This window comes from Grampus griseus (genome assembly GCF_964374135.1).
Source record: "Grampus griseus genome assembly, chromosome: 17".
NCBI classification, from domain to species: domain Eukaryota; kingdom Metazoa; phylum Chordata; class Mammalia; order Artiodactyla; family Delphinidae; genus Grampus; species Grampus griseus.
The window spans coordinates 63,416,589-63,443,563 of NC_139011.1; the positions used below are offsets into that span (position 1 = coordinate 63,416,589).

General features: G+C 43.6%; 1 protein-coding gene across 3 annotated transcripts in view; it reads left to right on the forward strand.

The window, feature by feature from the left end:
- The window catches only part of JPH1 (junctophilin 1), an 82,220-nt gene that overhangs the window by 43,881 nt on the left and 11,364 nt on the right, over positions 1 to 26,975 (forward strand). For all 3 annotated transcript variants that reach the window (XM_082674473.1, XM_082674472.1, XM_082674471.1), the window contains exons 3-4: positions 15,700 to 15,818; positions 25,641 to 26,281. In XM_082674473.1, the coding sequence (XP_082530599.1) occupies positions 15,700 to 15,818; positions 25,641 to 26,281 (760 nt within the window). The remainder of the gene's footprint in view (positions 1 to 15,699; positions 15,819 to 25,640; positions 26,282 to 26,975) is intronic.

Sequence of the window (26,975 nt, forward strand, 5' to 3'; positions counted from 1 at the left end):
TTCTTTTACATGTAGCTGTCCAGTTTTCCCAGCACCACTTATTGAAGAGACTGTCTTTTCTCCATTGTATGTTCTTGCCTCCTTTATCAAAGCTAAGGTGACCATATGTGCGTGGTTTTATTGCTGGGCTTTCTGTCCTGTTCCATTGAGCCAAATTTCTTTTTGTATGCCAGTACCATATTGTCTTGATTACTGTAGCTTTGTAGTGTAGTCTGAAGTCAGGGAGCCTGATTCCTCCGGCTCTGTTTTTCTTTCTCAAGATTGCTTTAGCTATTCAGGGTCTTTTGTGTTTCCATACAAATTGTGCAGTTTTTTGTTCTAGTTCTGTGAAAAATGCCATTGGTAGTTTGATAGGGATTGCATTACGTCTGTAGATTGCTTTGGGTAGTAGAGTCATTTTCACAATGTTGATTCTTCCAATCCAAGAACATGATATATCTCTCCATCTCTTTGTATCATCTTTAATTTCTTTCATCAGTGTCTTATAGTTTTCTACATACAGGTCTTTTGTCTCCTTAGGTAGGTTTATTCCTAGATATTTTATTCTTTTTGTTGCAATGGTAAATTGGAGTGTTTCCTTAATTTTTCTTGCAGAATTTTTATCATTAATGTATGGGGATGCAAGAGATTTCTGTGCATTAATTTTGTATCCTGCTACTTTACCAAATTCATTGATTAGCTCTAGTTGTTTCCTGGTAGCATCGTTAGGATTCTCTATGTATAGTATCATGTCATCTGCAAACAGTGACAGTTTTACTTCTTCTTTTCTGATGTGGATTCCTGGAAAAGGTAGTTTAACAATTAAATTGCAAGAAGTTATTTATCATATTAAAATGTGTTACTTACAGTGATTTACTATAGTGTCTCAGAGCTCAGGGTGTGACAGAGGCCTCTCTCAGACCAGCGTGAGAACCTTTTTAATTTCACTTTTCCATGCAGGCTTAGTCATTTGAGTGGCTGTGGCTGTGATGTCTCAGAAAAACATTGCGGAGAAGTTCCGTATTTACAATTAACTGATGCCAACAGTGATCATCTGCCAGAGAGAAATTTAAGGGAAAAAAAGCTTGAATTTCACCCCCAGAATTACAGAGAGGTCAGAGCAGGATGGTGATGTGGGCAATATAAATATAGTAAGTAGGGGAAGAAAAATGACCATGGGACTTAGAATTAAGTAGACTTATGTGTGCTGCCCGGAGTAGCAAATAATTTGAAAGTATTTCTGGACGTTTGTCAATCACTAAGTACATTGAGGTTTTTTTTGAGGTAGCAGACATTAGGAGTTGATCATGAAATGACAATTTGGACAGCAGTGAAAGGAGACAGGCCAGGGGTGGTTATTTTAGAGAACACAAATTCACAAGTGATCTGAAACCCGCAGGGACATGTCAGTAGAAAGACAAGGGACAGCAGGACGTTAATAATATCAGTAAAAGCTCCTAACAGCAGAGATGTGGAGCAGCAAGCCACACACCAGCTTCCAACTTCCTTGTCTTGGCGTGGAAAGAGGCTCCTTAACCTCCCACTCTGTGGAACAAATGCCATTTTCCAGGGCATTCCAGTTCTTCCTTGGGAGAAGCCCTGTCTGCAGGGCGGAGGGGTTCCCACATCCTCCAAAAGGAATGGAGGCCTCTTCAGAATGGGCTTGTTCTGGACTTGATGATTGGCTCTCATAGGCTTCTCCTCTCTTTGATGGCCTGTACGTTTTCAGGGTAACTGGTCAACCCAAAGGGACTCCATATGAAGCTATAAAGAGGGCTTTCTGTGCCCCATCTCATTCATTCCAGAGCAGAGTGAAGAATGGGAAGTATCATCCTCCACTGTGTCCATTGCAGTCCCTTTGGGACTGCAATTATAATAGTGCAATTATATATCTATAATTATGTATATAATTGGTCCAATTATAAATGTATGTTACACGTTTCCACCAGAATCCTCCAGAGCTTCTCATGGCTCTGAGGTTCTCTGCCTTCAGTACAAGTGGATTTTTAACATTGCTACTCCCAAGCCGCCATACGACAAGGGCACATCCTTTTGTTATCAAGTCTGTTGTCATTCCAGTAGATACTGTGATTCTATTGAAAGGGAAAAAAGAACTACCTCCAGTACTCCTGCCATTGCCTGAAACTTAGCACATGCAGGTAATCTAACTTGGGAAGTATAGCCCATGCTGCAAGGTAAACCTGGAGACCTTTAGAGCAGCTGTCAGAGACCAGCAAAGCAGCAGGGAAGGCCCTGGACCTTTATGCTAACACTGGGCAACTTTCAACCAGGCGGTGGGCAGACTTTGGGGTTCGGCAGGTAACTCTTCCTGTCCCTCCAGAGTTCAGTCTGCTTTCCCCATTACAAGATGGTAGTCAGTAGGTTTTGAATTCTTGGGCCTCAAAGGAAACCCCTTCCTAAGCGCCAATCAGAGCCTGAATTTCTGCCTTGTTCTTGGGATGTGCAGCATTCCCTCTGTGCCTGGAATTCTTCTTGACATTCTTTGGAGTTGGTCTGAATCTCATACTGGTAAGGGGTAGTTCCGTTTGGGTCAATGCATTTGTCACTAAGGAATGGAGTCCAGGAAGGCACACCCCACATTCCCCAGTGGCTGCAGCAGGAGTTTATCCATCCCAGCGACGGGCATGGCATTGCATCCCAGGCCCCCGAGGCAATTAATTCCACTCTGAAAAAAAATAAAGGTTAAAAGTTCATCAGAGTGTTTCTAGAATAGAAACTCAAGCCAGCAACAGACTCCTGGTCAAGAATATTCCAAGTATTGGAATATTATAGGTGCCATAAGGATGTATAATAGTATTGAAGCAGGTCATTGGCAGTCTATCAGAACTGAAAGAGAAGACTCCTATTATTTGAGCAGGAATTTAACATGATTCTTTTACTTATTTTATTTGAATTCTGCCTTGCATTTCCAGCACCATCTCTAACGAAGGAGAAGCACACATTTTTATCTCAACATACGTGTGTTCATCTTCAAAACTGCCTTTACCCCCCCCCCAAATTGTACCAAGTGTTATTTAAACGTGCTAAACAGAAAACCAGTCATCCTGGCTTATATATTTGTCTCAGCCTCCATTTTTCTCAGCGTCCTTGGGTAAGCTATTATCTTACACATTGAGTATGGGGTGAACATTTTCTGTTCTCAGTTTAACACAGCAAATGCTTAAAAACAGATAAAAATCACAAGACATTTTTTAAGATTCTCATGAGGAAAAAGAAGACAACTTTTTAAGAATTCAGGAAGAACTGGATGATCTTCTGATATTTCCTTTTAAACTTGGAGGCGTTAATTACTAATTTGGTGATTTGGGGAAGGCAACTATGATTTAGATGAATCTGCAGTATTTTTAACACCACCTAAAATGTTCCCGCGAAAGAATAACCTTGATGAAAACCACATCTTCCCTATAGTCTTTAGTAAGATGTTTTCTAAGCTGTATTTCATTTGAAAGTCAGCCAAAACTGGTTTTAAAAATATGTAGGAAAAGAAAGCCCAACATTTGCATTTTTCAGTGGAAGTTAAAAGTCTATTAATATTAAAGATAACTGAATAGAGAAATAAGGAGGGCAGCAGACTCAATAAGGTGAAAGCATGAATATAAGAAGACAGAACTATGGTTATGAAGGAATATTTATAGCAGAAAGAAAAGTTTATAACTAGAAGATGAAATAAATCACAGAACATTTGCTAAAACAAAATCTGCAGACGGTAGACAGCATCGTTAGCCAGCTTTGCCCTAAAGGTTAGGAGACCTGGCTTCTGCCCGTTCATCCCACTGAATTGCTGTGTGACTGAATATGTTCCTTGGTTTCTCTGAGTCTTAAATCCCTACAGAAGGGATAGTACTTCTCTGACCCCAGGGGAGGGGCCTCGTAGACTCTCTGAGGCTTGTCTAGCTCTAATTGTGCTTTTTAATTTGTCTGGTAAAGCAGAACTTTCAAGAGTCCCTTCCTCAAATCCAGAAGGTTAACGTAAATCAGAGCAAATCCTTTGTGCTCGTTATATCGGTGTCCCCAATATCTGTTGCAGCAAAAGACTAAAGATTTAAAGTGAAAGCAGTCAAGGACTTCTTAATTGAACTATGGAACGAGTCATTGTCACGGACCAGGTGTGAAATGAGTGGAGTCACTGAATTACAGTTCCTACAAGGAAACATGAAGTGAATAAAACTGGTTTGCTGAGAGAATAACTGTACCCCTACTATCTTGGTTTTCCTTGCAAAGCAGTCCTGTTATAAACCCAACAACTCAACGTATGTTGAATATGATAAAGCTTAAGATGCAGAATGGCTTTGCGGAAGCCAGTCCCAAGCACGTTCACGTTCATACCATTCAGCATCGCATGCCCAGGAGAGGAATGGATGCCTTTGTTGTTCACTGTCTTGGCAGGTCTAGACAGATGAAAGCGAAGTGGTAACTGGTGGATTTGGGATCTTAGGAGAGCCATTTTAGGTAATTTACAAAATGGATATTTTACTGCCTAAGAGACTGTTTCAACTAGGAGTTCTCCGTGGTTTATGTCATTTTAAAGGCATGAAGGATGTCTGCTTCTTTGTTTTAATGTTTAAGCATTTATGAAATGGGATTGTTTGAGCACCACCAAGTGCACATCCACTGGGCATTTGCTGCAGTAAGGCGGAAGTTAGGTCTGTCCGTGACCCAGTCACTGGAGTCCATCAGTCCCTCAGCTGATCACTGCTGGTTGCCATCATGTGTTTCGACCACGAGGTAGTCTTATATTGCTCTTAGTCATACTTTAATCTTTCACCACAGTGACCATTGGTAAAGGACAGAAAGCATAATAGCACTGACATGGAAATAAAAACAGCCTTGACCTGACAATTCTCGTCAATTCTCGTCACAACCCAGATCCCGAAGGTTGTAAAGTTCTTTTTAGGCACATCCAGATGTTTCTGTTACAGCACTAAAAAGAAATGTAGCCATGATTACATCTCATTTCGTTTTATCGTATATGCATCCATTTTGAAATAATTTGACCTGCCTTTTGTTACCAAAAGGCTGCTGGCTGATAACTTGAACTAAAGATACACCCTTTAGTAGTAAGCCAGATTTAGTCAGAATAGGCCATTTCTGTGAAATTTGCCATAGGAAAGAAGCCATATTTCAAGCAATTAAAAAGCACCTAAAACTGTAATAACTGTAATGATAGTCTGCGTTTATATGACTTTACAGTCATCAGATTCACTTCACATTGTTCACTGGATCCTAACTTAACCCTTTGTATTTCATCTGGTCCAGCGTCTATCACTGGCTATGTGCCCTTCCTCCTACCCAAAGCTCTGTGATGGGTACATTTCCATCCTCCTTGCTCAGATCTCTACCCTGCATCAATGGCCCCTTCTTCCTTCTTTGCTTCTCTCAGAAAAGAGACCCCTGCCAGAGGAAGATGCTGAATCATGCTGGCCTGAGATCAGGTCTTCCCAGTGCTGTTCAGCAATTCCAGTTTCCCTTTCTTCCATCCCTTAGAACTTTTGTGCAGTGCTGATTCCAAATCCTCACCTCTTTAAGCACCCAGATTTTCCCTACCAGCCCTAAATTTCAGCCAAGGACTAATAATGGCCATTTGTCAACTAAATACTCTCTCATTAGTACTCAGTACTTCATATAAATCACTTCTGATCCAGAGCATCTATACAAGGTAATACCATCCCCATTTTACAGGTAAGGAAACTGAGGCAAAAGTGACCCAGCCAGGATGTGATAAACTGGGGTGTAAACCCAGGTCTGTCTGGTTTCCAAAGCCCAAAGTACTCTCTGTCTCTTTCAAGCTTAGAATCCTTTAAATAATTTTAAAACATTGGATCAACCCATCACTGTCCTTATGTTTTTTTCCTGTTTCCTTTCTTTTGCTTCATCTAGGACCCGACTCCAATGGTGGTTCCCTTCTCAAAGCTCCTTCATTTTCTTCTGTTCTCTGAGCATCTTTCTTCCCACCTTCCAACAGGATCAGCTCTCAACGATACAAGTAAAGTGTCTTTTTCCCTTGGCCCAGCTAATCCTCCCAGTTACTGTCCAAATTTCCTCCTTCCTTTCTGGGTCAGAAATCACCAGCATGTGGCCCACACCTGCTTCCTGTATTTCCTCTGTTCCTTCCTCACTGACCCCCTTCAGTCTGGCTTCTACAGTGGCCTTCTTGTTAGAACTGCCCTCCCGGAGGTTCTCATCAAATTCAGCAGCCTCTTCTCAGCCCTCACTTTCTCCAGCACATCACAGGATTGACAAACGATCCCTCTCTCAGACTCTGAACTGCACTTGTTAATTCTAACTGCCCCAAAATCAGCCGATCAGTGCAGCTCCCCTAGAGAAGAGACAAATTCAGATCTGGCCCACTTAACTCCTAAGAGGAGCACAGGATTTATCCAAGAACAATGTATCCAAGAACTTATGTATTTGATGGGCTCATCGATCTTCTGTGAGCTCATCGTCTGTGATCACGGTGCCCACATTCCTGTTGCTAACCTTGACCCTTAACTTCGCACTGCAGCCCTGTATTTCCAAATCGCAATGCTTGTGTCGTGTAAAATCCTACTTGTCTAAAACTGAGCTTGTCATCACCTTCAAACTGTCTCTCCTTCCCACCTGTACAATTTCTCTCTGTAGTAAAGCCATTCACCTGGACACCAAGTTAGCAACCTTGGGGTTAGCTTTTATGTTTCTCTCCTTCTTACCTATGTATTTATTCCACCAATATTTGTTGAGGACAGCCTCTGGGCCAGGCTTTATGTTAAGAGCTGGAAAAACAGATGTGGAGGCTGCCCTCGTGTTTCAAAGTTCTGACACTTTTTTCCTTAACGTGTCCTTCGGCTCTTCCTTTTCTTACCGCCATTCCCCTCACTAGACTTAGCTTACCCTGGCTGGGATTAGTGAAGCAATTTCTCGTCTGAGAGCCCAACCTTTGGTCTTTTCTCCTCACTTCCTCTGGACACACAGAATGTTCTAGAAATACTTGTTCATGGGTGATTTTTTTAAAAATTTTTAATTGTAAAATAGACATAACAAAATTTGCCATCCTAAACCATTTTTAAGTGTACAGTTCCGTCGTGTTAAGTGCATTCACATAGTTGTGCAGCCAGTCTCCAGAACTTTTTCATCTTGCAGAACTAAAACTCTATATCCATTAAATAACAACTCTCTGTTCTCCCTCCTCCCAGCCTCTGACAACCACCCTTCTACTTTCTGACTCTAGGAATTTGACTGTTCTAGGTTCCTCCTATGAATGGAATCATACAATGTTTGTCCTTTTGTGACAGGCTTACTTCACTTAGCATAAGGTTCGTCTATGATGTAGCACGCATCAGAATTTCCTTCCTTTTCAAGGCTCAATAACATTCCATGTATGTTTATGCCACATTTTGTTTATCCATTCTTTCATTGATGGATGCTTGGGTTGTTTCTGCTTTGGGGCTATTGTGAATAATGCCACTATGAACATGATGGTACAGATATCTCTCTGAGACCCTGCTTTCAATTTTAGGGGGTATATACCTAGGGGTTGAATTGGTGGATCATATGGTAATTCTGTTTTTAATTTTGCGGGGATCACCATACTGTTTTCTACAGCAGCTGTACCATTTTGCATCCCCACCAGCAGTGCACAAGGTTTACAAGTTGTCCACATCCTTGCCAACACTTATTACTTTCTGGGTGGTTTCTTTTTTTTCTAACATCTTTATTTGAGCATAATTTCTTTACAATGGTGCGTTAGCTTCTGCTGTACAACAAAGTGAATCAGCTATACATATATCCCCATATCTCCTCCCTCTTGCGTCTCCCTCCCACCCTTCTAGGTGGTCACAAAGCGCTGAGCTGATCTCCCTGTGCTATGCGGCTGCTTCTCTGGGTGCTTTTTTTCATGGTAGCCATCCTAGTGGGTGTGAGGTAGCATCTCATTATGGTTTTGATTTGTATTTCCCTTATGGTTAGTGATGTTGAACACCTTTTCATGTGCTTATTGGCCATTTATATCTCCTTTGTAGAAATGTCTATTCAGGTTCTTTGCCTTTTTTTTTTTTTTTTTTTTTTTTGCGGTATGCGGACCTCTCACTGTTGTGGCCTCTCCCGTTGTGGAGCACAGGCTCTGGACGCGCAGGCCCAGCGGCCATGGCTTACGGGCCCAGCCACTCCGCGGCATGTAGGATCTTCCTGGACCCAGGCACGAACCCGTGTCCCCAGCATCAGCAGGCGGACTCTCAACCACTGCGCCACCCGGGAAGCCCTCTTTGCCTATTTTTTAATTGTTGTTGTTGTTCTTATTAAGTTGTAAGAGTTCTTTATATAATCTGAATACTAACCCATTATCAGATATATGATCAGCAAATATTTTCTCCCATAAAATGAAATTTTAGTCTTATTTAGTGGTAATGTTTTTGACCTGTAGAATAATCCTCATTAAAAGGACTTTTCTCTAAAAATTATTTCAAGAATAAAACATCCCTTAAATTTGTTTTTACATCAGGTTTTTCTAAATACGTAAATTATATGGCAAAGTAAATTTTAGATAAGTTTTATAAAACTCAGGATAAAGTAGAAGATAGCCAATTATTTGGCCTATTCCAGCCGAGGATTAGAAATGTGCCTTTGACCCGGCCTATCCAGAGAATATAGCCTTTAAGCTTATTAAGTTTGATAAAATGTTAGGGAATAAAGCCTGTAAAGTACTTAAGAATGAGGACTTATTTTCCAAGCTTGAAAATGTTCTGAATATAGAAAAAAATTCTGTAAAGGAAGCTGCATAGTAGGCTCTGATGTCCCCAAGTTATCACGTATGTCCCTAAGCATTCACACACTATGAGGGGCTGAAGTTCAGAAAACTTAGTATAACAAGTAATTTTTTTCAATATCCTGCCAGTCTCCAAAAAGGATTTTCAGGGCTTTATAAGTCACATACATAGTAGCATCTCTGACCAGGGAATGTTAAAGCCATGTCTTTAGAGAAGATAACCATGCACATACGATTGAGGTTAATTATACTCCAGGTATCCCGGTAGCTGTAACAAAAAGAGAAACAATAGATAACGTAGTTCTCATTGTAGTTCTCATTGTGCAAGGAAGCACGCCAGTATATCATCATAGACCAGATTTTTCCTGACACTAAACTTTGAGGAATGTATTGCCCACATCTTTATGAACATGACAGTGATACACATAATGGACAGCATTTCACACTCTTCACATGAATCTTGGTTCATATCCTATCTTGGATATCATGGTTCGTCCTCCTATCTCCCCTTGAAAAAAGGCCAAGGGCATGGTATGAATTATGATTCTAAGAAGGCATCTCTAAGATTGCTAAAGTAATGTGGTTTAACTTCTGATCTCATAGACAAGAATCATCTGTGACTAGACTGGCCTCAGCCTGGTCTCTGGCTACCCACACTTTCAAAGCCTGTGTCGTCATACCTCTGCAAGAGTTTGGGCCCTTGAAAGGTCAAATACCAGATTTCAGTAGGGATACCATGCCCCTAAATTTACATTTTATATCTAAATAACTTGATAATGCTTTTAGAAAAGGAAGCAATGGACCACCCTGGCAAAAAAAAGACAACTATTTGCTGAAGCTGTAACTTGTTTTTAACCAGGACCTAAGAACACAGTCTTGAAGTTATTATTCCAGGTCCTGTCTTTTACAAAACAAAAAAGCAACGTAGGAAGAAAATTAACATTCAAGAACTAATAAACGTAAAGATTGGACCCACAAGAAGTAGTCTTCCTAAACCACATTTACTGAGCTTTAGCTGAATCACTGTCCATTGCAGATTAAAATCATCTTCAGCTGTGCCAATGAATAGGTATGTGTGTGAGAGATGGACAGTTAGAAGTCCGGAGAAGCAGCTAAGGGGGCCGTTTGTGCCTTAGCAGGAGGAGTGTATGCTGAGTCTCGTGGGGTTGGTCTGACCAGAGAAGCAAGCAGATCGATACTGAGAGACCAGTTTCTTTCCGGTACAGGAACTCAGACATTATGCCTTTGCTTTTTAGCTGAGAGCTGTGGAGACACCTAGTTCTTGTTCATATCGAGAGTATTCCTTGCTTAACAGACTGATTTCTTCTTTAAAAGGGCTCCCACTGTATACACAAGATGATTGGTTTTTGCCAGTCTAGGTCTCTCATAAGTGAATAATGTCACAGTCCAAAAGGAAGGCTAACTAAGGTCATTTTTGGGCATTTTCTTGCACATGATGCCGTAACCCAGGAAAGGATTTTGGTTAGTGTCAGGCAATTTCAAGAAAACCAGAACGGAAATAGAATGGCAGGCTGCAAGGACAGAAGCAGGGAGATCAGTTCAGCCTTTGCAGGAACCCGGTGAGATGTGACCTGGGCAGGAGCGGTGATGAGAAGGAGACACGCGGGGTCGGGTGTGTATTTTGAAGGTCCTGCCGGCTGCCTTGCTGACCGTGGATGTGGTGTGTGAGAGCAAGGGAGGCAACCAGGATGACTCACAGGATCTGGGCTTGAGCAACTGGACGAATGGGGTTGCCGTTCACTGATGTTTGGAGTCTTACGTACAATTGCTCTCTTTTTTTTTTTTTTTGCCTGCATTGGGTCTTCATTGCTGCGTGCAGGCTTCCTCTAGTTGCGGCGAGCGGGGGCTACTCTTCGTTGTGGTGCGCGGGCTTCTCATTTCTGTGGCTTCTCTTGTTGCGGAGCACAGGCTCTAGGTGCGTGGGCTTCAGTAGTTGTGGCACGCAGGCTCTGTAATTGTGGCTCGCGGGCTCAGTAGTTGTGTTTCTCGGGCTCAGTAGTTTTGGCTCGTGGGTTCTAGAGCGCAGGCTCAATAGTTGTGGCACATGGGCTTAGTTGCTCCGCGGTATGTGGGATCTTCCTGGACCAGGGCTCAAACTCATGTCCCCTGCATTGGCAGGCGGATTCTTAACCACTGCACCACCCGGGAAGTCCAATTGCTCGTTTTTAAATGTTGCTAAGAATTTTCTTTACATATATGGGTATCAAAGCAAATCACATGTACAGCTCCTGAACCAACTAGATGACAGCCTCTGCCATCAAATTTTCAGAGTCAGGTCAGGAAACTTAACTTTGACTTAGTAAGTAACACATTTTAGAAGACATCAAAAATCAGCGTATTTTTTGAAGCAGTTTTTTGTTGGGAAGAAAATATGTAAGAAGTAGAAATAGAAAAGTATAAGTATTGTATACAGTTTTACCTTTAGCAAAATCCTTGTCCATTCTAGATGAAAATCTTTATCAGCTATGTCAGTGAACAGGTATATAAAAGATTGAAAGAAGTTGGGACAGACGTCTAAGGGACTTGCATCTACCTTACTAGTAGTAGGCCTATGTGCTGGGCGTGTGCAGTGTATTGTTTATATGCTTCTTTTTTTTAAAAGCACTGTTATGTTTAAGAAAAACTGGGAAAGCCAGACCATTTTGTTCTGAGTAAGGTGACTTGAGAGTTCGTGAAACACCATTTTAGTCACTAAAGAAAAAAGAAACTTAGATTCTCATCAAATTACTGATTGGAAAGAAACAAGTTGTAGTTAAGTTCTTAAGTACAGGTGATGCCTGCCATTCAGAAATTCCACATTGGGCTTCCCTGGTGGTGCAGTGGTTAAGAATCTGCCTGCCAATGCAGGGGACACGGGTTCGAGCCCTGGTCCGGGAAGATCCCACATGCCGCGGAGCAACTAAGCCCGTGTGCCACAAGTACAGAGCCTGTGCTCTAGAGCCCATGAGCCATAACTACTGAACCCGCGTGCCACAACTACTGAAGCCCACGCACCTAGAGCCCGTGCTCTGCAATAAGAGAAGTCACTGCCCACGCACCTCAACAAAGAGTAGCCCCCGCTTGCTGCAACTAGAGAAAGCCCACACACAGCAACGAAGACCCAACGCAGCCAAAAATAAATAAATTAAATAAATTAAAAAAAAAAAAGAAATTCCACATTTACTGTTTCAGCTGTTGCCGAGTGACCTTTGCAGGGCTGATGTCCAGGAGGGGGTCACCTACCTGCTGTACCAGCTTAGCCAGTTGCCCAGGCCTCTCTGTATCTCTTTACCCCAAAATAGTAACTCTCTACAAAATTTTGGTTTATTTGTAATAGGACCCTAAAAGAAAGTCTACCACTGATGCCTAACTGAAAGATGTTGCTTTTCACTTACTTTTTGCTGCCTTTTATGTGAGAAAGTATAGAAATGATAATGGTATTTGGAGATTCCTGAGGGTCTGAAGATTTATGGATGTCAGCAGTCTTTGGAACAAATGAAAGCCTTCTTGGGCACGCAGGCATGCTCCTTGTTGGCGCGTATGTTTTCCATGTGACCAGCTACATGTAGCAGCCAGGCATCCACTTGGAGTTTTTTCCACCGGTCTCCCCAGAATGACTAGCCCAAACTTCCCTCCCCCTAAGCCATGAACAATGGCACGTCTTACCCGTTGGGTGAGTAACGGGGTCGTGTGTTGCTCCAGAACTGAGCCTGGGATTGGAGCACATGAATAACGTGGACCAGGGTCAAGCCCAGATTTTTCCCTGGGCAAAATCAAGATGTTTTAATGGGCTGGCCGCACAACACTTTTTTTTTTTTTTTTTTTTTTCGCTGTACGCGGGCCTCTCACTGTCGTGGCCTCTCCCCTTGCGGAGCACAGGCTCCGGACGCGCAGGCTCAGCGGCCACGGCTCACGGGCCCAGCCGCTCCGCGGCATGTGGGATCTTCCCGGACCGGGGCACGAACCCACGTCCCCTGCATCGGCAGGCGGACTCCCAACCACTGCGCCACCAGGGAAGCCCCGCACAACACTTTTGATGACAGCAAACTCAGATGGCTTCCTGTTCTCTTCTACTTCTTGTTATCAGGTCCAGGGCTACCAAAATCTCCTGAGCAGATACCTAGTTTCAGGCTTGAATGTGGTTTTGACCATCGTGCCAGCCATGCGGGAGCACTGACATGGGGAGGGGTGCTAGATGGAAAAGTCCCCCCTCCTCGTCTGCTCTTACAGGAAAGAACAAGGAAAAAAGTAAAGGGTTAAGGCTTCACTGATGCTGTGCTTCCAAAATATATTTGCAGAAAGGTTCATCTACATTTGTCTGTTCTCCAGTTTAGCGCGTTGTCAAAGTGGTGGAAATACTACCGCCATTTTATTCCACTCCGTGGTGGTGGGTTGTGATTGTTTCGGAATGGTGCTTGAGTTTTGTAAGTTTATCATCGAAGGGCTATCAGGTTTTATTATAGGGTAGGATAACTGTACTCTTGTGGCTTCATTAATTATGGTACCTAGACATAATTAGGCTCTAGCTAAGAATAGCAGATAAAATGGAAAATAATTCTGGGAAAAAAAAGAGCTGAGATTCTGAGAAACTGAAAGGACATAAGAGAGGGCAGCCTCTGAGTCTCAGCACAACACGTGGGACTAAAGTGTCATCAGTGATGGCTCCCTTGCAGGGGTTACCACAGCCGGGTTTTTTAGGAATATGTTCTTATCCTTTTTTTTTTTTTTTTTTTTTTTTTTGCTGTACGCGGGCCTCTCACTGCTGTGGCGTCTCCCACTGCGGAGCACAGGCTCCAGACGCGCAGGCTCAGCGGCCATGGCTCACGGGCCCAGCCGCTCCGCGGCATGTGGGATCTTCCCGGACCGGGTCACGAACCCGTGTCCCCTGCATCGGCAGGCGGACTCTCAACCACTGCACCACCAGGGAAGCCCGTATCCCCTTGATTTTGCCTCTGTACTCCCTGCCCTGTAGACAGAGATCATCTAAAACATCCTCAACATCCTCCAAGATTCGTAAGTGACCATTTTGATGATCAGAATTTGATTCATTCATTTTTAATAGACTTTATTTTTTTAGAGCGGTTTTAAGCTTACAGAAAAATTGAGGAGAAAGTACAGTGTCCATATACATCCTTTGCCCACACCCAGTTAATCCTTGTTATTAACATCTTGCATTAGTGGGTACATTTGGTACAACTGATGAACCAATGTGAAACGTTAGTATTAACTATAAAGTCCATACTTGACAGTAGGGTTCACTCGTTGTGTTGTACAGTTCAGTGGGTTTTGACAAAAGCATGATGTCATGTATCCCCCAGTAGAGGATTATCCAGCATAGTTTCACACCCCTAAATATCCCTTTAGATCTACCTGTTCATCCCTCACCCACTTTCACCTTGAACCCTTGGCAATCACTGGTCTTTTTACTGTCTCTGTGGTTTTGTCAATCCATTTATTTTTAAGGTTCCGAAGGACATTCCTTTATTTATAAAGTGGGCCCTCAGTAAATACTATGTGCCAGGCATTGTTCTGTGCCTTGGGAGTATAGTAGAGAACCAAAAATTAAAAATTAAAAAATGCCCAAAATAAAAAATCTCCCTTACACTTATATTCTAGTACATCAGTCCTCCAGGCTCAGCTGGGTCCTAAGTAGGAGTGAAATAGGATCTCCCCCAGTTAGCCCCACAGTCTCAGGTCAGACCCCTTTTTCCCCGTCTTTTCTGCCTGCAGTCTAGTTCCAGGAATCCCGTCTGCTGGCCTCCTCCAGGTGCCACCTGGGTTTTCTCTCCTAAGACCAGCTAGGGCATGATGCCATTTCCCAACTTCCTCTCCTGCTGTCTCTGAAAGGCCTGCAGGCACACCTCTTTTAGACTCCCCTTAAGCTTTTACCACTAGTTATCTATAGCCCTGCCTAGCGCTAATAAAAGAAAATAGTTCACAAAATTATAAGAAGCAGGTGCCCATGAAAATTGTCTAAATACTAGCTTGGATAAGATCTCCTCCTTTGGAAGAGGATGACCCAAAGTCTCAGCCTCCAAATGTCCTCTTCCTGGGCAGGCAGACATCAGTCCCTCTGCCTTGCCGTAAGGAGCCCCATTCTTATCCCTGCTGCCCTCTCCCTAGCCCTTGTCCTCTAGAAAGATAAGCGGTTTCAGTGGGTGAGGACGGGCCGGGGAGAAGGTGGAAGACAGAAGGAGATCCCTTTCCTCTTTCCCGCTCCACCTCTCCGCCTGCTTTCGGTTTCACACAAGAGACATGCTTAAAGAACAACTAAATGGACTCCTTGGAAGCCTCCTGAGCACATTCTTCCCGCAGACCACTGGGCCTGCTCCTGCAGGCTGGGGGAGCCCGTGGTGTGCGTCTGTTCCCAACTACACGTTCAGCAGAGTTGCGCTGCTAGTGTGACTTGGCCACGTTGGGAGCGTGGACACCACGGAAATCAGTCAGTGCTACAAATCAGTTTTACTGTTTTTTCCCCCAGAGAGCTACTTTGCCAGCGCACCACTGGGCAGATCTTTCTTAATCAAATCCTTGTATCGATTCTACCATAGACATTAAATCCATGAGCCCTGTATTAATTCACATGCTCTAATTCTACTCTCCATGGTCGGGGGGCGGGGAGGGGGAACGCCAACCAAAGTCAACGGGGGATTTCATCCTCTAAGTCTTGAACACCAGGCTTTGCCTTAAGCTGCGCAGAACTTGTTATACTTTCATACAATTGGTTATACTTCCATTAACCTTGAAAGAAAGATGGAGGCAATTCACAGGTGATTTCATCCGCTTGATTTTCATTGATGTCTCACAACAGTATGATGTCTCACAACTTTCTGTTGCAGATGTGGGGCGAGGATCACGGTTAGCATTTCTTTCCAGGCCCTGCCTGCCCCGTAGACCGTTTGCCCGTCCTGTGTAATTAACTAGGTGCCGCCCCTGCTGACGCGCCCTTTGTGCTCCTGTAGGACCGCGCACGCAAGAGCCAAAGCTGACGCCGCCGACCAGGCTGCTCTGGCCGCCCGCCAGGAGTGTGACATCGCGAGAGCTGTGGCCAGAGAGCTGTCACCTGACTTCTACCAGCCAGGTAGGACAGGTGACCTGTGATGGGAGGGGTAGGAGCATTGCCTCTGGTTTCCTTTTTCCCTTCTTTTCCTTTTAATCCAAAGGTCTGTGCCCCATGAATTTCAGCAATACTACAAAACAAGTGGGAGCTTAGAGTAACACGTGCCTGGAGCCCGAGTGTTAGCGCTGGAGATCTGGCTTCTTCCCCGGTGCCTCTGCCCACCCTCCAGCAACAGACTTTGAGCTGATAGCAGTAAACAAGACAGGAATCTAAAAGAGAAGTGGTTAAGAAATTGTGTTAGTGTGTTGGGGACCGTCTCAGGTGCTAAAACAGGTACCTCAAAATCAGAAGCACGGGGAACCATCACGTTAGCAATAAGAGAAGAGCCAGTAAGTACTGCGACTTTTTTTTTTTTTAATACACCTCAAAGGAATTTGGTTAGGACGTAAAGAAATATACCACTTAAAGACAGATGAATCTGCACAGATTAAGAGGAGAAAATCGTTCCAGATCATCTGGCTCAGATGTTATAGAATAGCAGTAAACAAATATTTACAGTGGGTTTCAATAGTTACCTCACTTCTTAGTGGTCTCCTAGTAGACTGCTTCCATCCCTTTAATATACTGGTGTTAACAAAATGGCAGTCGCCACCTTTTTATATATGTTTCTCCATTGTTTTAGAAACAGCATCTTCCTGTTGATTTGTAGGATCAACAGATTTCTGGGCAAGAGAGACTAAAAGAAATGTTCTAAGTTTCAAAATTTATATTGTCTTGGTAAAGTTTTTTCACATTGGTTTCTGTTAATCAAGCTGGATAAGTAGCACCCTGCACAACACACGTGTCCAATACCTGTTTGGTTCCAGTGAAGGTGACATAATATTGGAACCCACAGGGCATTAGTGTGACTACATGAACAAGGTAAGTCACAGTGAATAGAAGACCAAGTGTCCCTGTATTCTAAAAGCTAGGAACGGGGCTATAATAAAGGATGGGAGAATGAAAAGGAAATGACAGGATTTTTTTTTTTTTTTTTTTTTCTGCAAAGAATGAAGACAGTAAAAGGCCATTAACAAGACTCAGTTTTTAGGAGGAGAGCTTAGGGAGGGGCCCAGTCCGGTTGCTGAGTTGATTGAGTTACCACAGAGCGACTTCTGTACTAGTTCAGCTCCAAGGGAGGGGACCAGTGATAATGGGCCTCTTCTTTTGTGTGCATCCTTTCTAAACCTCTGGGTGGGATTTAAATCATTGAATACGTATGTGTATTTTATTAGGAAAAGGAAATTTTCCATTTTTTGCAGTAGGAATAAACACTCTTCTGGAAACTCACACACGTTAGCAGCTACGTGTCCTAGGGTGTGAGAGCTGGGGAGGGGATTCAGCCACCCAGGAGGGATCATCTTTTTCCTTCCCAGCAGTGAAGCTTTTGGGAGCAGCTCAGCAGTCAGGAGACGGTGCAGGTTCACATAGCAGCCCTGGGCTCGAGCTGCTTTGGAAGCAAACAAACTTGCTGTTGTCTGCAGATGGTCATTTCTTGATTCTGTTGTTAATTCTGTTGGGGAATAGGGTCGCTGTAGCTTGCTATTAGGTGTTAACAAGAGGTAAATGATACGGGAGGTCATCTCAGTTTTCCAGGCTAAATGGTTTTAAAAGCTTTTTATGATGTGAAAGCATTTGAGGGGGGAAAACATATTGTGGGAAAATGTAATTCCACCCTTTCTTAGCTAAAACAGCTTCATATAAGCAAGCTGTCAGTAATGAATATATCACAGCGGCACGAGATGACAAGGGGTCTGTTTGAGACAGGAGCTAAGGGCAGCGGCTGCAATCCCCTTTGACCCGCAGCCAACACTTCCTTCGACAACTGTATAGAAAGCCTTTTCTGTACTGAGTATTATTGATCTTCTCACGGGAGCATAACTCATGCTTTCCACTCTGCATTTACAGGGTGATCAGATCAGATAGACATTTCTGAAAGGGCTTTCAAGTACTTTCTCTGAGTCAGGCTGCTTGTTTCATTTACATATCACAGATACAAATGTTCCCTTTGTTTGGAATGGATGTGTCTTATATAGAAGTTGTTAACCCTGGGGAAAGAAGGATGTCTGTCATAGCTTATATTTCGAACACTTTCATAGTAAGTTACCTCTTTTCAGGAGCTGGCGGTATTTTCAGATATTTCCCATCTTAGTTCAGTCTTCTACTTTTAGTTCAAAACTGTATTATTCTATAGTTTAGTTTAAAACTACAGAAAAAACGTAGCCATGTAGAATGGCTTTATCACTCAAAGGGCCAAGTCGTAACATAAGACAAAGCGTACCAATGGATGTGTATGAATGTGTATGTACATGATCGCATAGTACCCAGAAACCTAAATTGCCATGAGTATGAGTGACACAGTGAGTTGTCCCCCAGGAACTTAGAAATGAGGTTGCCCTCCGGGCGTTAAAATGAGCCCATGAGACTGCACAGAAGTGTATAAAGTGATCGTAAGTGACAGCACGGCTGTAGCATAGCAAGATTTCCTTGTAACCTGATTGAGTGTATTGAAACCTCTAAAGACTCGGTCACCCCCCAAAGTAGCATAGAAGAAAGAGTCACAGAGGCGAAACTAGGCAGTGCCCATCCAGATGCTGTCTAGAGGAGAGCAAACCCATGGCCCAAAACCTTGGAGTACCGCAGTTGCATTGGCAAGGACGTTTCTGCGATAGGGAGGGATGCGGGGAACCGTTGCCAGCTGTGTGTGGCTTTCCTGGCGAGATCATCCGAGTGAAGAAATGGGTGCATCAGGTTAGCTCAGCATGATGCCATTAGCTACTTGATTCATCTCATGCCTCCGTCTTGATTCCACATCCACCACTAACCTTCTGATTTTCGTTGAGCTTCTCGTGGAGGTCTGCCAACAGGGAGAGCACGCACTGGTGGTAATCAGTGCAGGTCTCAGGCCTCCGTGACATTTACCTTGCTCATTGTGAACTGATGAATTGGTCTTCTGGTGTCAACCATCAGTCTTGTGAGCTTTGGTGATGTGAGTCTGCCCCAAGGGATGGCTCTACTTCAAAGTGCGGATGAAATCAGGTTTTTAAGCCCGGAAAGCTGAGGTGAGACTTTGGAGGATCACTGAGCAGGTAGTGGGGAGTTGGACATGGTGGAGAATGATTGGGAAACTCTATGTATGGCTCATTTCCCCACTGTTTCAATTTCCTTTCCATCAAGATGCTTATTTTGTTTTTAATTTCCAGTGATGTTTGTCCGTTGTGGGGGTCACTGGTCATGGGTTAAAAAAGAGAATGTGGCAAATGTATTACGTAGGGCCCTCTTGCCAGGTGGCCTAGGCAGCACCCTCAACGAGCTTTGTCTTTCTGTGTTTAAGTGTGTGTATTAGTCAGCTTGGGCTGCTAAAACAAAGTACCATGGACGGGGTGGCTTACACAATAGACATTTATTTTTCGTGGTTCTGGAGGCTGGAAGTCCAAGATCAGGGTGCCAGCATGGCTGGGTCCTGGTGATGCCCACCTTCCTGGCTCACAGATGGCCTTTCCCCAGTGCATGCACCTGGAGAGAGAGAACTCTGGTGTCTCTTCCTCTTTTCATAAGAGCATTAAGCCCATCGTGAGAGTCTCACCCTCGTGAACTAATCTAAGCTATCTCCCAAAGGCCACACCTCCAATAACATCACATTGGGGGTTAGGGCTTCAACATATGAATTTGTGAGGGGCAGGGAGACAAACAGGGTGTAACACACACACACACACACACACAGCGTGTTGATTACTTAAAGTGAAGTCTTTTAGTCTAGATTATTTTGAGACACTGATAACTAAGCTCTGGTATGGATTGGAAGTCTTAAGAATTGTCCGTGCCTATCATTAATATGTAATACTTTTGGTTAAGAAGAAAGAAGCATCCTGGAATAGATGCCTTCTAAACTCACTTTCCAGACCCAAAATTCTGAATAAATTTTTTCATAGAAAAAGGAAAACTGAATAATCCACTAGTTGACGTGAAATTAATAATTCATGGGTTTGCTGGTTATTCTTACCACTTAGGCATTCCAGTGTATCCCCTTCCACACACGTGTGTATTGAAAAGCCCACCATGTGCAAGGGGCCCTGGGCTGGGTGTCCCACGGCTTGTGGACAACAGGGCTGTGGCTGTGTTCTCAGAAGTTGCGGTATTGTTACCGATGGGACTCTAAAGTCCTGTGGGAATGTAGCATTCTTTCCACATGGAATATAAAAGGGATCCTGCTATCGGTTATATAATTTTTTTAAAAATCTTTCAGTCTGGTCTTCTTTTACTGATTGGCAGTCTCCGCAGAAAAATCCTGCTATCTATTTAATGACTTCTGATGTTGCTACAAAGCATTTGGCATCAGCACTGCCCTGGTAGACATTTGTTTGGAGGAGTCTCCGTGGTGCTTCCTCTGCCCACAGCCGTTTCCCTGAGGCTCACCTATGAAGAACTAGCTGAACGCCCTGCTGTTTCCATCCGCCGTTCATGCCAGCTGTGACGTGTAACCTTTCTGTGTGTGGGCATGACACGTGCTCAGTGTTGTTGTTTCGTGTTGTGCGGCATGTCAGTGAGCAGGTGACCCGTCTCTGACATCGTCCCAATACTAAATCCCCAGGGGAGAAAAAAAAATCCCTTAGGATTTAGAAATACTGTCTGTAAAAACAGACAAAAATGCTGACTGCGACAGCTATCAACACTTCTCATAATTTCCCTCCTTGGTGATATTCTGACTAGTCTTTTTAATGAACTGCTGCATCTCATCAACTTTATGCTGCTTGGCATTGCAACACTGACGCACATTACTACACAGACAAGTAGTAGTCACACCGTGTGCCTTCCAAGAAACTTGTCCAGGAAAAACTTTTGCCCTCTGCGTTATACTAAATATCTTGTTTTAAAAGCACTTAATCTTACTCTGTAAAATCTAAGTGTGTATCCTCAGGTAGCTGGCCAGTCCCCAGTTGACTATGCCATGCTGGAACCACTTCCAGCTGGATGCAGGTAAGGGAGGCTGGAGTTGGGTCTACCTCTAGTCAACATACTTTTTGCCACACTTTAATTTTTTTTTTTAATTAATTTTTTTTTGAGTCAGAAGTCTTTATTTCAAGGTCTCGCCCAGGTGCTTTTTTTTCATTTATTTAAATTTTTATTTTATATTGGAGTATAGTTGATTAACAATGTTAGTTTCAGGTGTACAGCAGAGTGATTCAGTTATACATATACACGGATCTATTCTTTTTCAGATTCTTTACCCATTTAGGTTATTACAGAATACTGAGGGGAGTTCCTTGTGCTATACAGTAGGTTCTTGTTGGTTATCTATTTTATTTTATTTATTTTAATTTTTATTTTTTTTTTATTATTTATCTTTGGCTGCGTTGGGTCTTCGTTGCTGTGCGCAGGCTTTCTCTCGTTGTGGTGAGCGGGGGCTACTCTTTGTTGCGGTGCACAGGCATCTCATTGCAATGGCTTCTCTTGTTGCGGAGCACAGGCTCTAGGCATGCAGGCTTCAGTAGTTGCAGCACGCGAGCTCAGTAGTTGCAGCACTCGGGTCCTGGAGCACACGGGCTTCAGTAGTTGTGGCGTGTGGGCTCTAGAGCGAAGGCTCAGTAGTAGAGCGCATGGGCTTAGTTGCTCTGCATCATGTGGGATCTTCCTGGACCAGGGGTTGAACCCATGTCCCCTGCATTGGCAGGTGGATTCTTGACCACTGCACCACCAGGGAAGTCCCTGGTTTTCTGTTTTAAATATAGCAGTGTTTACATGTCAATCCCAAATTTGCCATGCTTTTAAATGCCAATACTGGGTACATGAGAGTTACCTGGAGCATTTGTTAAACATCAAGATTTCTAGGCTTCGATTCATACTTATTAAATTCTCTGGGAATCGCACCCCAGGTACCTCTGATGGGCAGCAAATGTGGACTGACTGCTTTGGAGTGCCTTTATTCCCTTATCCAGCCAATTTTTAACGCATAATAAAGCTGGGGGGGATTTTTTCATCTGAAAGGTGGTGCTGGTAAATTCTTTGAGCTCAACAGGTTTTGAATATCATCAGAAGCCCTGTAAATAAAACTGAATTGAATACGCCTGAAAACCGTGTCTTAGGAGATAGGGCACAAGAAATGCCTTTCCTAAGACATTTAAGACAGGAAAACTGTGCAAAGGAGCAATGCATGAGATTTCTAAAGATCTAAAGGAGTGGTTAGACCGGTATTTGAGAGTTCATAAACATAATAAATACATTCAATGGAATCCAAAATAAAGCTTCGTAAGTCGGTTACTACAAAATCCTCCAGTGGCCAAATCATTCTCTGCTTGGCCTATTAATGATAGCATAAATTAAGAGGTAGGCAGAGTTCTACTTACTCTTTACAAAGAGCGTTTGAAACTGTGCTTTGTCTTCAGGTATTTGTAAGTCTTTGTTCTTTTTCCAGATAACTAAAGCATATCACTTTTTAAAAAATTATTTTTCTTGGACCCGCTCTTACTGAATTGCCTGAGTTTCCTCCCAAATAAACGATCTCTTGCCGCTGTTAGCGTTTCAGCAGAGTCTCATCCCTTGCTGGCAGCTGGTGCTTGCTGGGATCTGTCAGAGCAGCTCCCATTTCAGCTTCTCGTCTGCTTTCTGCAGTAAGCGCAGGTGAGACCAGTGGTTACCCAGATAAATCCTGAACTTGTAAGCGTCACTGTTAGGGTCTCACCTTTTCAAAATGGAGCACATAGGCTTTGTGACAGCTTTATTTCTCGTGGTTCAGTGACTGTCTTCTCCTTCCAACATCAAGAGTGCATAACTAGTCATGTTTGCCAGAGATTATTTTTTCCCGTTCTTTTCTGTTGTGTGTATTTAAACATTAGCTTTTAATATGACTTAATCTCAAGAGAGAAGGATTTGCAAAATTAACTTTTGCACTGACCCCTTAGACTGAAGACATTAAAAGTACTTCGTAATTTGTGTTTCAGAGTTAGGCGGCTTAAATGAAACATGATTGGCTCCAAGAGCCTTGACTATTAATTACCTTTGCACGGAACACTTCCTACCATGCCTAGATGGGTATTTCAGTAATGCTCTACAATTGGATAACAGAGAAGCACAAATGAAACCAAGTTCTGATGAAATCTGGGGTAGAGGGGTGGGAGGAAAAAATGTAAACAGTACACTGCAGAGGTGCAGAGGAGGGGCTTCTCCATGAAAGGCCAGTATAAATGTTCTTCATGGGTTTTTGAAAGTAGGGGCAAGCCTGTCGATGAAGAATGTCGCTTTCTGGTGCTGCCGATGCTTCTTCCTCTTGGTGGTATGTCCCAGTCACAACACCAAGGAAGAATCCAGAAACAAAGACAGCACCTTTTGAATAATTGCAGTTGCCTCTTTTTCTTCACTCAAGTGAGATACATCTCTGCCAAGAAATCATACTGCCGTTTTTAATGGAGGATGTAAAAGAAAATTGCCGATTTTTTTAAAGGGGGTACTTAACCAAGTTTAGAAAAGGAAATCTCAGTTGTTGGCGGTGTTGACCTGTTTGGGAAATTTGAACCCTGTTTGGCTTTGTCTTCTGGAGGATGGAATATGAGATAATGCTCTTATGCTTTTGGCCCTGAGTACAAGCTATAAATGTGGGTCCTTGGGGATTCTCATTTCTGGGCTTAGTGTATTCCATGTTGCATTATATTTTAAGGATACACAGGAGCTGTGTGACTTTGAGTTTTTCAGCTGCTACAGCTGTTTCCATATCAGTAAAATCGGAGTATCGCCTGCTTCCTAAGGTTTCGGTGAGGCTTTACATTTTGGAAAGTGCCTTGTATAATAAACGGCAGTCTCACAACATGGGAGGAGCAATTAGGAGGAGCAATTACAAGTCGGTAGTATGTAATTTTTTTATTTACCTTTTTGAAATTTTTTATTTTTACACAATTTTCTTTTTTTTTTTTTTTTTTTTTTTTTGCGGTACGCGAGCCTCTCACTGCTGTGGCCTCTCCCGTTGCGGAGCACAGGCTCCGGACGCGCAGGCTCAGCGGCCATGGCTCACGGGCCCAGCCGCTTCGCGGCACGTGGGATCTTTCCAGACTGGGGCACGAACCCGCGTCCCCTGCATTGGCAGGCGGACTCTCAACCACTGTGCCACCAGGGAAGCCCTATTTTTACACAATTTTTAAAGGTTATTTTCTATTTACAGTTATTACAAGATATTGGCTATACCCCCCTTGTTGTACAATACATCCTTGAGCCTATCCTACACCCAGTAGTTCTTCTATTCCCCCACCTTATAGTGCCCCTCCCTCCCTCCCCACTGGTACCCACTAGTTTGTTCTCTGTATATCTGTGAGTCTGCTGCTTTTCTGTTATATTTCCTAGTTGGTTGTATCTTTTAGATTCCATAAGTGACACCATACAGTATTTGTTTTTCTCTGACTTATTTCACTTAGCATAATGCCCTCCAAGTCCGTCCACGTTGCTGCACATGGGAAACTTGCGTTCTCTTTTATGTCTGAGTAGTATTCCGCGTGTGTGTATATAAAACCTCTTCTTTATCCATTCATCTGTTGGTGGAGGCAGTATGTACTTTTAACAATTTTAAGGATAATTGTTCTTCAGCCCCTCTGGGCTGAGAGGTGGGAGTAGAGACAGGAAGGGAAGCGAACAGATGCAGTGCTCTGGAGTTGACAAGAGCTGGTCAGCTCCTGTAAGCAAGTTGGTGGGTGATTTCTTCCTTGGGTACTCCAGAGATGACATTGTCAGCTCCTGCCCCTTTGCAGAGAAGAGGGCCAGCTGGACTGTGTGACCTTGACTTGCTGTGATGAAAAATGGCTGATGGGTGAAGTGGTGGCCAAAGGATGCACAGGACCCGGTTACTGGGGAGGGGCTGAGGGGCAAAGTGCCTAGAAAGAAGGGCACTGCCTTGGAGCATGTCTCTGAGGGCCCCAGAAAGGCCCTTCTCTGGACCACTGGCCTCCTTAAATAAGCGCTCACTGCCAGTACCATCTTGTGATGCACATTCTCCTTACATCCCCACTCCCCCCAAAATCTACCCATAAAATAACAATGGCACCAGGGTCCCTTTTTTTAAGTGAAATTTTCTTCTATTTATGAAAATAACATATGATTGTTACACAATTCTAAAGTACTCAGAAAAAGAAAAAAAAAAATCCTGAGACTACAGAGCCAAAGACAACTGCCTTGTCTTGACTTTGATGCCTGCAGAAACGCTGCTGATGCAAACCCAGGCTGTGAAGGGACTCCGAGTAAGTCATCTTATAAAGTGTAACCTAAAGCTCAGAAGTTGTTCCTAACTAGGCAGTTTAAATGCTCCTTTGATGAAGGGTCATTAAAACTATGTTATCTGCATGTTCTCCACCGACAGTGTAGATACTTTATTAAACACTAATATATTTAAGTGTTCTAATATATTACATATTAAACATACGAGTCAGTTTATTTCTGTATATGAGTGTATACTCTGTATTTTAGTTACACCATGTAAATTGGAACGTTCAGATTAATTATGGTGCTGTCTCGAGTGCTCTATCCATATGAATTCTGCCTCTGTATTCTACCAGCAGCAAAAAGCAGGACTGTTTAACTTTTGTGGCTATCACAATAGTGTACATAATGGTATATATTAACTTAAAAACTTTTAATCAGTAAATAATCTTTTCTCCCAGGGAATGAAACGTCCTTATGCTTAGTCAAAGCCTCATAAATATGTTTAAAACGAAAAGAGAAAAGGCTAAGCTGATTTAGCAAAATACTATATGAGTAGCCATGAGGAACAAGCCTTTATGCCTTATTATTTTTTATCACCTTCCCTCGTGTTGTCCCCTTTCTCCCCAGGTCCAGATTATGTCAAACAGAGATTTCAGGAAGGTGTAGATGCTAAAGAAAATCCAGAAGAAAAGGTCCCGGAAAAGCCACCTACACCAAAGGAATCTCCTCACTTTTATCGCAAAGGCACGACACCCCCAGCGTCTCCCGAGGCAAGTCCCAAACAAGGCGGCTCTCCCTCCCCAAAGCCCGTGAAGAAGCAGAATCCCAGCTCAGGGGCCAGACTCAACCAAGACAAAAGGAGTGCAGCCGAGGAGCAGGTGACGGCCACCGTCAATAAGCCCTTGACCTCCAAGGCTCCCACGAAGGAGGTGGGAGCGGCTGTGCCCCACTCCAGGTACTCTGGCCGTCACCACGTCCCTAACCCCAGTAACGGGGAGCTGCACTCTCAGTATCACGGCTACTACGTGAAACTGAACGCCCCCCAGTACCCCCCGGAGGACGTGGAAGAAGAGGAAGGGCCAAGCCAGTCTTCCTCGGCGCTGGTGCACAAGCCATCGCCCAACAGGTGGAGTCCCCCTAAATCTGTGACAAAACCAGTTGCCAAAGAAAGCAAAGCTGAGCCAAAAGCTAAGAAGTCTGAACTTGCTATACCAAAGAACCCAGCAAGCAACGATTCGTGCCCTGCTTTGGAAAAAGAAGCCAATTCGGTAAGTCGTGCGAGACGTGTTTTTCTCTCACTTCTGCTCCTTTTGGTTCTTTCGGGTGGCAGCGTGGGGCATCTGCGCCTTGATGACGACGATTTGCACCTACGCTTAGCAAAAGTCCCTGGGAGCACCGGGCTGTGTAGAGTAGAGCCTAGCACTGGTAGCTTGAGCCACAGTGGGCTCTCGGGCAGAAATTCCTCTGTGCTCACTCGGCCAACCCTCAGGCTTCATGCAGGTAGGCTGACGTGACTAGCTTGTTGCAGCTCCACTTTTACAAGCCTTTACCAGCACTTCTTGGTGAGCTTCATGGTAGCTGTTGAATTCCCTGGCGGTCCAGTGGTTAGGACTCTGCACTTTTGTTCCCGGTGGATTTAAGGTTCTTTCTTCGTTGTGAAAGAATTCGGAGACAAAGTGATAGATTTATTTAGAGAAAAACACCCTCCACAGACAGAGTGTGGGCCATCTTGGAAGGCAAGAGGCTTCGAAATATGGGGTGGTTCATTTTTATGGGCTGGTAATTTCATAGGCTAATGAGTGGATTATTCCAACTTTGGGGGAAGGGCCGGGGATTTCCAGGAATTGGGTCACCGCCCACTTTTTGACCTTTTATGGTTGGCCTCGGAACTGTCGTGGCGCTGGTGGATGTGTCATTTAGCATAAGGTGATACATTACAATGAGCATGCAATGAGGCTTAAG